Below are 12,968 nucleotides of genomic sequence, written 5' to 3' on the forward strand. Positions count from 1 at the left end.
TAAATTTTTATGAAACTAAAACTCTGATGCCAAAGCCAGACAAAGACAATGAGGAAGAAAATTACAAGATCCCTTCATTCATGAATACAGATTTAGCCGGGCGTGGTGGCGCACGCTTGTAATCCCCGCGCTTGGGAGGCAGAGACAGGAGGATCGCGCAGGTTCAAAGCCAGCCGCGCCCGCTGGCTTAGGAGACCGTTTCCAAATAAAAATATAAAATAGGTCTGGGAGTGTAGCCCAGAGGTAGAAGGGCTTCCAGGAACCCCAGTGCCACCAAAAAACAAAAAAACAAACAAACAAAAAAACATAAATACAGATTTAAAATTTTACAAAAATATTAGAAAACCAAATCTGCCAGTGAATAAAAAGACCATGGTGCCAAGTTCCCTTTATTTTGGGAATTCAAGCATGGTTGCCATTTGAAAACCTATCCCTGCAAGTTGCCATATTAGCATCAAAAAGCAGAAACCCACATGAGATCAATGAACACAAAATACTCAGAAAGAAAAGCTAACATTAAGTCGGGCATGGTGGCACACGCTTGTAATCCCAGCACTAGGGAGGCTGAGACAGGAGGATCGCGGTTCACAGCCAGCCTCAGCTACTTAGTGAGGCCTCTGCAACTCAGTGAGACCCGGTTTCAAAATAAATGTAGCTCAGAGGTAGAATGCCCCTGGGTTCCATACCCAGACACGCAAAAAAAAAAAAAAAAAAAAAAAAAAAAAGATGTTGCAATCATTTAATCATTTACATTCCCCCAAATGTCTTGTCCACGTCTCCACTTTCTGCTTTATTTATTTAAATAATATTTAAGTAAAGGTTAGGGAAGTTTTCTTCTGTTACTATTGTTAATACGTGTTTTCATGAATGGATGTATAATGTTAGTTTTTCTTTTCTTTTTTCTTTCTTTCTTTCTTTTTTTTTTTTTTTTTTGCGGGTCTGGGGATGGAACCCAGAGGCACTTGACCTTCGAGCTACACCCCCTGCCCTATTTCTTATTCTTTATTTTGAAACAGGGCCGCACTGAGTTGCAAAGGGCCTCACTAAGTAGCTGATGTAACCGCGATCCTCTGGTCTCAGCCTCCCGAATGCTGGGATTACAAGCGTGTGCCCCCACACTCAGCAGTAATTTTTTTAAGTACACTACTGTACTTAAAAAGATTATTGTGGAACAAGAAGCAGACCCCACACACATGAACACACCACCTGCGACCAGAGGGGCACTGCTGACCAGGCGGGAGGAGGCGCTGCGCTACAACAGCCGGCCGTCCACACAGAAAAGTCAACTTTCACCCCACCTGCTTCTATTCCTTAACATTAACTCCAAGAACTTTAAGCAGGAAAAAAAAAGAAGAAAACGCTTCTTGCCTCAAGCTACTAATAAATGTATTACTTAAGACGCATATGTAAACCATAAGGGGAAAACGATCCATTTGGCTAAATTAAGAACTCTTAGTCATCAAAAGACACAAGGGGGTGAAAAAGCAGGCCACAGGCTGGGGAGGGGTCCGTGCGGCGCAGGCGGGCGCCAAGCGCTGTGCCCCCACCCACCTGCAGGACCCTGGGAAGAAGTCTGAGCAGGTCCCTCAACAAGGAGGAAATCCAGGCCGTTATCACTGGAGGGGAAACCAAGGCAGAATGAGATGCTGCTCTGTAACTGCTAGATTGGCAGACACTTGCGGGGCCTGTCAACCGCCCCCCCAGAGGCCTGCACGAGAACGCTCCGCACAGCACCATGATGGGTCTGCCCCACGGCCGCATGGCGCGGTACGTGCACACATCTCCTGCAACACAGAGTCAGCATGGGCATGCGGCAGCCCCTCACACGACCAGGGATTAAGGCTTTGAGGTCGTATTGAATGATTAAAACTCAAGTGTAACCCCAGCACTTGGGAGGCTGAGACAGGAGGATCGAGGTTCAAGGACAGCCTCAGCTACTCAGTGAGGCCCTCTGCCACTGAATGAGACCTTGTTTCAAAATAGAGTCAGAGTTAGAACACTCCTGAGTTCCATCCTCAGTCCTGAAAAAAATTTTAAAAACCCTCAAGTTGCAGCTAGACACAGTGGTGAACACCTACAATCCCAGCGACTCAGGTGATCTCCAGCTCCGGCCCACGTGGGCGACTTGAAGAGTAAAAAGCGAGGCGAGGTTCCGCGGAGCACTCCAGGCTCACGCCAGCACTGAGAAGTGACCTCAAGCCCTCAAGCTACAGACTCTGTCATCAGGGCGCTGGAGCAGCAACAAAAACAGTGTGCTGACTCAGCATTCAGAACCAGGCTCTCCTGGGTCCAGGAGGCACTGGGGGCCGCTCCGCTGACTCGCCTCGACCTCCTGGAAGCCAGGCAAAGCAGAGAACAGTAAGTGCGCCCGTCCCCTGCTCCCGTCCCCACTCCTCTGGAGCCTCCAGATCAGCTAAGGGCGCCCTGGGGGCCAGCGCTCCCGTGGACAGCAACTTCACCACTGTGGCCCGGGCCCCAGAGACAGCCCCCTAGGGCAGCCCCTTCCCCTCCCAGCCTCCTTCCTGTGACTGGGGTGGGAGTGGGCAGGGCCAGCCCCGGGGCGCTGTTCACAAGGGTGGTGGGGCCAACAGCATGAGGACTGGGTGCGGTCGCTCTACAATGTCCAGACATGGTCTCGCCATCTATTTTGAAACTTCCTCCCATTGTCCTGGGAGCAACTGACAGGATCTGTTGCTGAGCCCCGCGCCCTTCTGGCTTGACGTCCTATGGAACCTCAATTAGCTATGCCTTCCAGGGAGTTCTCACCAGCTGCTTTTATAATCCCATTTTCTCCTCCAAGGGAATTTTTTGGTAAATGAAATGTGTTCACATTCCCATTATAAAAACAGACAACACAAGATGCAAGTTCCTGGCGTCTCCCAGTTCTCAGTGCCTGCCCTGAGATGGCCGTCGCCAATCAGCTGGGAGTGTCTGTTAGAAGATATAGAAGAGCCGGCGCGATGGCGCACACTTGTCATCCCAGCACTCGGGAGGCTGAGACCGGAGGACTGCAGTTCGTGGCCAGCCTCAGCTACTAGTGAGGCCCTCTGCAACTCAGTGAGACCCTGTTTCAAAATAAAGAATAAAAAATAGGGCAGGGGGTGTAGCTCAGAGGTAGAAGCCCCTGGGTCCCATCCCCTCACCCCAAAAAAGAAAAAGAAAATATAATGATAAAGAAAACACAGTGCTAGCCGGGCGTGGTGGCGCACGCTTGTAATCCCCGCGCTTGGGAGGCTGAGACAGGAGGATCACACAGGTTCGAAACCAGCCTCAGCTACTGAGTGAGGCTCTCAGCAACTTAGTGAGACCCTGTTTCCAAATAAAGTATAAAATAGGTCTGGGAGTGTAGCCCGGAGGTAGAAAGCCCCTGGGTTCCACCCCCAGTACCACAAAAAAAAAAAAAAAAAAAAAAAAGGAAAGAGAAAGCACTGTGCTAAAGATCAGGCTTTTCATCGAGGTGAAGCCTGGAAGGGAACTGGCCAGAGAGAGCCCATGAGAGGCAGAAGGGCCCCTTTCTTAGACAAAAGCTTTCTACAGGGCAGCAGGAGGGAGAGCAACACAGGCGTATTTCTCCAACCGGTAGGCACAGCAGCCAGAGAAGATCAATTTATGGTGCTTGGGGGAGGGGGATGGTTAGAGGCATCTCCCTGCCCTTCTCTAGGGCTCTGTTCCCGGCCTCAGTCAGACCTCACAGCACCCACAGTGTTCCCTCCTGGCTCTCCACAGTCACACACACACACACACACACACACACACACACACACACACCTGTGCACACTCTCAGGCGGCCTGCAGGGAGCTGAAGCTGTTACACACACGGGATCCTAGTGAATAGTGTGTTTCTGTGACTTGCTTCTGCACGTACGCCTTGGGACGCGTTCCTCCTCGGTCACACATACGTCACGTTTTGTGGCTCCTGCCACAAACATTCCCCTGTCCCAGACAGGCATCTTGTGCTCTTGAGCCAACAAGAGGGCGGGCTCTACGTGCCCCCAAGGAACTAAAAGCCCAAGAGTAGGCTTCCCACATGCCGCACACAACTCCTTGGCCCCTCTGTACCCTCTCCCCCACTTAGGTGTTTCAAGCAGGTAGACTGTCGGAAGGAAGGGCAGAGGAACGGTGCAGACTTTGGACTTAGGGCGGTATGTCTCCATCTGTCTGCTCTGTCAGACCGAAGCTCTTCCCTGGGGGTCCAGCAGCTGGGTGTCTTACCCACACCTTGGATCAAAAGCCTGAGGGCTTGGACAAAGGGCCTAAGGAGGGAACACCTGGCATGGGCCCTCCTACACAAGGTCAAGGTGAGCTTGCTGCCCAATGGGCAGAGGAGCCCAGCCTGCTCCTGGTCACAAGAAGCACCCCAGGGTGCAGTGGGCCAAGACTCAAAGGGAAATGGTGAGGAATGGGGTGGAAAAGCTCCAGCATGATCCTGGGAATCTCTAAGGCCACTGAAGTACCACACACATGGTCAGGAAGACCTAAGAAGGCCTATGTCCTCACCTGTGACCTTGAGAAGGAAGTGAAGGCTAAGGCAGAGCACCAAAGGCACACCCTGGCACGCACACACCATGAGGCTGAGATAGGCCCTAATGGCGTCTCTGTATAATCACTATCTGACCAGAGATAACCAAGCAGAGGCCTCGTGGTCACATAACAGAATACTCCAGAGAATCGCTCAGGAGGAGTCTCTAAAAACCTTGACAACATGCAACAGCAACTGCTGGCGGGTGCTGGGGTGGGGAGGAGGGCATCCTCACCATGACTGTCCCGCCACTGGGCCCACCTTCGCTGCCCTGAGGCTGCATGAAAGACCCGAGACCCAGCGTGTGCAGAGGGCTGTGTGGACGCTGCATGGCCAAACAGCTGTCAGACTGGCACTGACCACACTGCCTGCCCTTCCTTGCCAGCTTCTGGTCCTGGAGCTAGGCCTTGCAGACCACCTTGCCCCTGCCCACAGGCTTGACACCAGAGGCCTGGGGGAGCGTCCACGCTGGCACAGGTGTCTGCTTCCCCTGGGCCCTGCTTCCTTGGTGGTAGTGGGTGGACTGGCACGGGAAGGTCTGACCTCTTCCTCACAAGCCTCTTCGCTGTCCCTGTGCCCGCCCCGTGGTGGCAGTACTCTCCTCGGGGCTGGCTCGGCCATCCAGGCCCTCCTCGTCGCTCTCCTACCCTCTCGTCACCTCCCACACTTACCCCCCAGGCATTCTCATCCGCCTCCTTTAGCAGCCAACACCTTGTCCCTAGGTAACAAGTCTTTACAACAATATTCCTGTTCAAATTACAATTAAACTTTCAGTCTCCTGGCCGTATCCTGCCTGATTCAGCCTACATTTATGCAGTGTAATGGTTCAGATATAAAATGTCCCCTAGAAAAGCTTATGGGCTAGACAATGATTCCTGATTCTGAGGTGGGGCACGGCTAGAGGAGGTGGTCACTGGGGGCATGGCCGTGGACTGTATCTGTCCCTGGCCCCTCCCTCACACTCTCCCTCTCTGCTTCCTGACTGCCATGAGGTAAGAGCAGCTCTTCCTCCCCAAACCTGACCTTGGAGGCGTTTCTGCCTTAGTGCCAACCAACCATGGGCTACCTCTGAAACCATGAGTCCCAACCAACCATGGGCTACCTCTGAAACCATGAGTCCCAACCAATCATGGGCTACCTCTGCAACCATGAGTCCCAACCAATCATGGGCTACCTCTGCAACCATGAGTCCCAACCAACCATGGGCTACCTCTGAAACCATGGGTCCCAACCAACCATGGGCTACCTCTGAAACCATGGGTCCCAACCAATCATGGGCTACCTCTGCAACCATGGGTCCCAACCAATCATGGGCTACCTCTGCAACCATGAGTCCCAACCAACCATGGGCTACCTCTGAAACCATGGGTCCCAACCAACCATGGGCTACCTCTGAAACCATGGGTCCCAACCAATCATGGGCTACCTCTGCAACCATGGGTCCCAACCAATCATGGGCTACCTCTGCAACCATGGGTCCCAACCAATCATGGGCTACCTCTGCAACCATGGGTCCCAACCAATCATGGGCTACCTCTGCAACCATGGGTCCCAACCAATCATGGGCTACCTCTGCAACCATGGGTCCCAACCAATCATGGGCTACCTCTGCAACCATGGGTCCCAACCAACCATGGGCTACCTCTGCAACCATGAGTCCCAACCAACCATGGGCTACCTCTGCAACCATGAGTCCCAACCAACCATGGGCTACCTCTGCAACCATGAGTCCCAACCAACCATGGGCTACCTCTGCAACCATGAGTCCCAACCAATCATGGGCTACCTCTGAAACCAAGGGTCCCAACCAATCATGGGCTACCTCTGCAACCATGGGTCCCAACCAATCATGGGCTACCTCTGCAACCATGAGTCCCAACCAATCATGGGCTACCTCTGAAACCATGAGTCCCAACCAATCATGGGCTACCTCTGAAACCATGAGTCCCAACCAATCATGGGCTACCTCTGAAACCATGAGTCCCAAATGAACTTTTCTTCTTCTAAGTTGTGCTCATCAGGCACTGTGGGCACAGTGACAGAAGAGCTGACTAGAGGGGAGTGACACATCCAGCCATTACTGCACCAATGGAGTCTGGTAGCACGAAACCCAAGCAGCTGACATTTCAAGTCTCCAGCACCTCTGCCTCCCCTGCCCGAGCTCCTCTTGCTCTCTGGCTTCCAGGCATTTGCCTCTGGCCTGCCGTCTGCTCCTCCCGCACCCGGCAGCGGCCTTGCCTGCTGTGGACAGCCACTGCCTATTACCGTCTGGGTGGAAAACGTCCCTGGACCTCATGTTCTGGAGGCGGCCATGCTGGGAGCTGGGGCCCTGGGGGTGTCCAGGGACGTGTGGCCGGGACCCCAGTGAGGGTCCCTGGACCTCATGTTCTGGAGGCGGCCATGCTGGGAGCTGGGGCCCTGGGGGTGTCCAGGGACGTGTGGCCGGGACTCCAGTGAGGGTCCCTGGACCTCATGTTCTGGAGGCGGCCATGCTGGGAGCTGGGGCCCTGGGGGTGTCCAGGGACGTGTGGCCGGGACTCCAGTGAGGGTCCCTGGAGGCATGGCCAAGTACAGCGCACGCGCGTGTGTGTGCGTGTGCGTGTGCGTCAGGGATTTGGGATCATAGAGGTGGGAATGCTGACTGATATCACCTTGCAGGCTCAGCAAACCTACCAGAGGACATGAGGACCCACCTCGACAGTTACCTCGTGAGCCCTGGAAGCGTCTGGCCCTGGGCGCTGCGGGGTTAGACTGCACTAATGAAACAAGGGGCCACTTAGCAGAGACACACAGGGAGACCACAGCGGGAGCCCAGGGACACAGGCCTGGCTCGTGGCCCAGGAAACTAGGCCTGTCACTTCCTGCGGCCCCAGGGCAGTCTGAATGCCAGCACTAACTGGCCGCCTGGTCATGGGCAAATCTTCTGTCACTAAAATGGAAAGCAAGTCACCTGCTTAGGGGTGCCTGCAGACCGCTGTGTGTGTGGGGGGGTGAGGAACTAGGGCAGGCTGCAAAGCGCTCCCCTCACCAGTCACACCAGCTCCTGGGCTCTGTGTCCCATCTTGGGCCAGTGCAGGCTGTAACACAAATACCCTCATGTTCAAGAGATCTGTGTTCAGCGGAGCAAGCATTAACAAGAAGCCTAAGGTCTGGCGCATGACCCTGCTCATTACTGACTTCAGCCTTCCCCCGCCCGGCTCCGCAAGGACCCGTTGATTCTCCTGCAAACTAGAGGCTGAGAGCACGCGTCCCCAGGTGTCCCGAGGACACAGAGGCCGTGAGAGCACGCGTCCCCAGGTGTCCCGAGGACACAGAGGCCGTGAGAGCACGCGTCCCCAGGTGTCCCGAGGACACAGAGGCCGTGAGAGCACGCGTCCCAGGTGTCCCAAGGACATAAACCACCGTGCAAACCATCCGACAGCACAGAGCGCTACAGTGTGGAGGCGCCTCTGCTCTGTGATGTGGCGAAGGGGCACTCCTCACAGAAGCAAACCCCTGGGCAAAAGGCCATGGTGGGACCCATTCTTACATGTGTGTTCAAAGGACCGTGGATCCCCAACTTCAAGTAACAGGTGAGCCACTCTCTGGGGGCCGCTACCTCCCAACCCTGTCCAACAAGGCCAGCCCCCCAGGCCAGCTCTGGAAGTGCTCCTGACCACACAGCTGTCCTCCAGAGAGGGCGGGAGGACACCGCCCTGCGAGTCAGGCTCAGGATGCCTACGGCAAGGAGAGACGGGACAGGAAGCAAGCAGGTGAGGCCTCCCACCAGAACAACCTGATACGCTTTCAGCGTGTTTGTGGTGGTGCTGGGGATTGAGCCCAGAGGTATTTGACCTCTGAGCTACACCCTCGGTCCTATTCATTCATTCATTCATTCATTGTAAACAAGGTCTTGCAAAGTTGCCGAAAGCCTCTCTAAGTTGCTGAGGCTGACTTCAAACCTGTGATCCTCCTGGCTGAGCCTCCCAAGTACTAGGATTACAGGCATGTGCCACCACACCCAGCTTTTCCTTTATTTTTAGAAAAAAAACAAATTAGGTTGGAAATCCATTGGATTACAACTGGTTTCTTTTTCTTTAAAAGAATTTATGAGAGCCCAGCATGGTGGCACATGCTTGTAATACCAGCATTTGGAAGGCTGAGACAGGAGGATCGAGGTTCACAGACAGGGAGGCCCTTTGCAACTCAGTGAGACCCGTTTTCAAAATAAAGAATAAAAAAAATAGGGCTGAGGGTGTAGCTAGGAGTAGAATGTCCCTGGGTTCCATCCCCAGTACCACACACACAAAAAGAATTTATATTAAACAGGACATGGTGGTACACATGTAATATTAGTACTCGAGATTGAGAAACTGAGACAGAAAGATCATAGGTTCAAAGCCAGCCTCGGCAATGTAGTGAGGCCCTCAGCAAGATCCTAGCTCCAAAATAAAAAGGGCTGGGGGTGCAGCTTGGAGGTAGGGTGCCCTTGTGTTCAATCCCCCGTGCCAAGAGAAAAGCCCACTACGAGATGGAGGGTGCTTGGGCATGATGCTCTCCAGCTGCCTGGCAGCCCCGCCCGCCCTGACCAGCCAGGGACCTCGGGAGGGTTTTCAGAGGTTAGTTTCAGCTATTGAGAACCAAATGTACACAAACACAGAGACAGTCCTTCAACCACAAGCACTCTCTGAAAAATGCTTCTTGGGCTCGAGCAGAGCCAAGTGCCCGCTGCCCTCTGGCAAACGCCAGCACCTACACCTACACCCCTACTGCTACCCAGAGTCCTGGAGGGCAGGGGCACGGCCCTGGCTTTTATTGTTTCCTCTGGCATGTCCCACACTTAGCTCCCAGGGGAAAGCAAAGGCCTGCACAGGGCGGGGAGGTCTAGGATCCGGCACAGTGCGCTCAGCATGGTCCCTGGCCTGCGCCACCGCTGAGCGCTGAGTCCAATGGGCCTTTTCTGCATAGCAGGAGGTCCCTGAAGGAGGCAGACGGCTGTCTACCCTCTGTGGCCACCCACACTATGGTTTGGACATCAAATGTCCTCTAGGAAAGCTCACGCATCGGCAATACAAAAACGTTCAGAGATGAGATCACTGAATCGTGAGGGGTCTAATCATCAGTGGATAAACCCACTGACAGGCTAATAATTTGATGGGCTGGGTGGTCACACAGGCAGGTGGGCGTGGCTGGGGAAGCAGGGCTCTGGGGGTGTGGCCTTGGGACTACAGTATCCCTGCCCAGCTCTTGCTGTCTCTGCTCAGTCTCCACGACACGACACATGCTGCCGCTGCCCTGTATGCTTCAGAGCAGCCCTGCCGCCGCCTGCAACCATGGGCCCCAACACATCTTTCCTCACCTAGGCTGCTCCTGTCAGTGCAGAGACAGGAAAGCTGACCGAGCAGCCTGCGAGCTAGCTCTCAGGCTTCCACAGTCCTCTCACCTTGGACGCTGGTTTAAAGACTCTGGGATCAGAGCTAAAGAGGGCTCCAAAGGGACCACCGGAGAGGAGTCCAGTGGCTGCGGAGGGAACAGGGGAGGGAAGAAGGGCTGGCCCAGGCTGGGAGAAGCCACCAGCCTCCACCCGCTGGGGCAAGGCCGAGGCTGCAGCCTGGGGCCCAGCAGGCACTGCAAAGGCTGTGAGGTCGCAGGGCCAGCCCAGAAGCAGGTCCGCGGTGTGCCCGCTCAGGAGCTGGCCGGGTCAGAGCATCAGCGCATCTTCCTCATTAGCCCACACGCCTACCTTCTTTTCTTTGGTCTTCCTGAGGTTTCCATGGGGCCCGAAAATGGTTTGCATTCCGAAAGCCTTCCGGGGCCAGTCCCTCTTCTGGGCGCTCAGGGGGGCCTGCGGGAAGCTGCCCTCCACCCTGTAGCGGTCCGCAGGAATCTTGCTCATGGGCGGGGGCAGCGTGCCGCAGTTGACGCTGGACCAGCCATCGGTGGAGTCCGTGTAAGACTCCTGGTCGCTGGCGTGTCCGCACTGCCAGTCCTGGAGCACGTGGACAGGGAGCCACCGCTGGTTGAAGCCACAGGCTGCGCCCATGGCGCCCCTCTTGGAAGGAGGGACAGAACTCCTCGAAGAGGCCAGGGGAACCTCCACGTGAGAGGCCGGTCCTAAGTGCTTGTGTAAGTCCCAGAACCTGTCCGTCTGGGGGCCGGCCTCAAGAGGGGAGCTGCCCTCGGGGTCATGGCAGAAGGCTCCATTCCAGGGCGCACCCCAGGACAGTGAGCCCCTCCCGGCTGCGCCCTCCCAGCCCGGGCCATGCCTGCTGGAGCCCGCGCCCAGGTCGACCACCAGCACGCGGTTGCTCTTCTCCTCCTGGTTGAAGTTCCCGATGCCACTGTCGCTGTTGCTGCTGGTGCTGTTGTTCTGGTGCGCGTCGGCGTCCCCGTCCAGGAAGGCACGGGCCCGCACCCCCTCGATCAGCTCGCCCATGTCTCGGTACAGGACAGAGATGAACTGCAGCACGGGCAGCGAGGACGCCGGGAACTCCAAGCAGCCGCTGGTGTCGGGGTCGGCCGTGCAGGCGAACCCAAACCGCCGCGCGATGCCCTGGTGGATCTTGTGCTGAAACAAGTCCGGGTCCACCATGAACACGTGGCAGGACGTCCGCAGGCCGCCTTCCTCTTCCTGCGCCAGGCTCCCGCCGTCGCTGTTCTGCATGGTCACCAGCCCAAAGAAGCGCCTGTCGTCGGGGCACACGGCGCTGAAGGCCAGCTTCTCGGCCGGGTACTCGGCCACCACGCCCGCCTTGTCGGCACACAGCTGCACACAGTCGTGCATGACCTTCATGGTCACCAGCGAGTGGATCTTCTGCTCCGCGCGCAGGCGCCGCATGCAGCCGCGGATGGCCTGCAGGCTGTCGGACTCCAGGTTGGAGCTGGTGGAAGGAAGCTCGATGGAGCCCAGGTAGCCCACGACCATCGCGACATTTAAAATGCTCGCGTCCAGTCCAGAGTCGTCACGACTGTCCGGCCCGCCGCTGAACGCCGCGTCATCATCAGTGACCCGGGCTATCTCCTCCCTCGACAGCAGGCCAGGCTGCGGACTCACACTCTCCTGGCTGTCAAACCGCGCGGCCGCGGACTCCGACAAGGACCTCTGCTTCAGCCGCAAGGGCTCCGAAGCACTGGCGCAAAGACCCGGATTCTCAAAAATCATGCTGAAGATCCCCCCCGACTGCATCTCCTCCACGACCCTCTCGGCCCTGTTGATGCCCAGGGCTCGGGAATCCAGCTTGGGCCTCAGCCAGCCCTTCCCCTCGCAGAGCCCGCCCTCCTCGTCACTGGAGCAGGACTCCACGTGGCCGGCGCCCTCGCCGATCACCATGTGCAGGACGCCAGAGCACTTGCCGATGAGCTTCACCACGTCTTCGTGAGAGGCTTTCCTCACGTTGATTTCGTTGACGGCAAATATCTGGTCTCCAGCGCGGAGGCCGACAAAATCGGCGGGGCTGCCCCTCATCACGCAGCTGAGGACACAAGGCGCCTGTCCCGCCAGGGTGAACCCGAAGCCCGCTCGGCCCCGGGCGACTTCCACGCTCCGCACGCGAGGGGGTGCCGGGCCGGGCAGCAGCCGCTTCCCCGGCTCGCCCGCCCTGTACATCCTGAGGCGCTCCCGAGAGCCCGGGCATGTCGTGTTATTCCAAGGGAGCCATGTTTCAGGGACTGCTGGATGCTACCATACTTCCTCTCGAATAATGCCCTGGAGAGAAAAAACACGAGCTCATTATCAACACCCCATCTTTGTACCCCTTACTGGTATTACCTAAACATAAAAAGACGATTCATAGCCAGGTGTGGTGGCACAGGGTTACAATCCTAGTACTTGAGAGGCTGAGACAGGAGGATTGCAGGTTCAAGGCCAACCTCGGAAACTTAGCAAGACCCTGAGCAGCTTAGTGAGACCCTATTTCAAAATAAAAATAAGTTGGGCTGGGGGTATAGCTCAGAGGTAGAATGCCCGTGGGTTCAATCCCCAGCTACACGTGCGCGCGCGCACACACACACACACACACACACACACACACACACACACATATGCAGATAATTCATAATAAAAACAGTTGCAGAAAGTCTACAGTTTGAAGCAGAAAGTGTTTCCCACAGTAGCAGCTGGCTCACCCCTGGGGTCTGCATGTGTGGACCTCTCAAACAGCAGCTTTGCCACCATCTAGATGGACCCCTCTCAGCCCCGGACACCACCGCAGGCCGTAGGCATCTGAACACGCCCTTTGAGGTGCAGAGACCGGAGTGAAGAGCAGGGCCTGGTGCATTTGGGGCCAAAACCCCTGAAGATCACCTCATCCAGCCCTTCTGAGCACGACACCCTCGAGCATCTCCCCCAAGAGAGGAGTCGCCTCATATTAGCTCATATCCCTTTACCCCCGCAGCTCATTTATTTTGAACGACTTGTTATATGGGGAAAACACATTAGTTTGAAACAACCTCAATCAATAAAACCACAGAG

General features: G+C 55.8%; 1 protein-coding gene across 2 annotated transcripts in view; it reads right to left on the minus strand.

The window, feature by feature from the left end:
• Window positions 1-12,104, minus strand: part of RGS12 (regulator of G protein signaling 12) — a gene marked incomplete at both ends in the record, with an annotated part of 77,772 nt that extends 65,668 nt beyond the window's left edge. For both annotated transcript variants that reach the window (XM_080697424.1, XM_080697425.1), the window contains one exon: window positions 10,242-12,104. In XM_080697424.1, coding sequence (XP_080553550.1) covers window positions 10,242-12,104 — 1,863 coding nt within the window. The remainder of the gene's footprint in view (window positions 1-10,241) is intronic.
• Between the last annotated feature and the right edge of the window lie 864 nt (window positions 12,105-12,968).

This window comes from Muscardinus avellanarius, assembly GCF_963383645.1.
Source record: "Muscardinus avellanarius genome assembly, chromosome: 6".
Lineage (NCBI taxonomy): Eukaryota > Metazoa > Chordata > Mammalia > Rodentia > Gliridae > Muscardinus > Muscardinus avellanarius.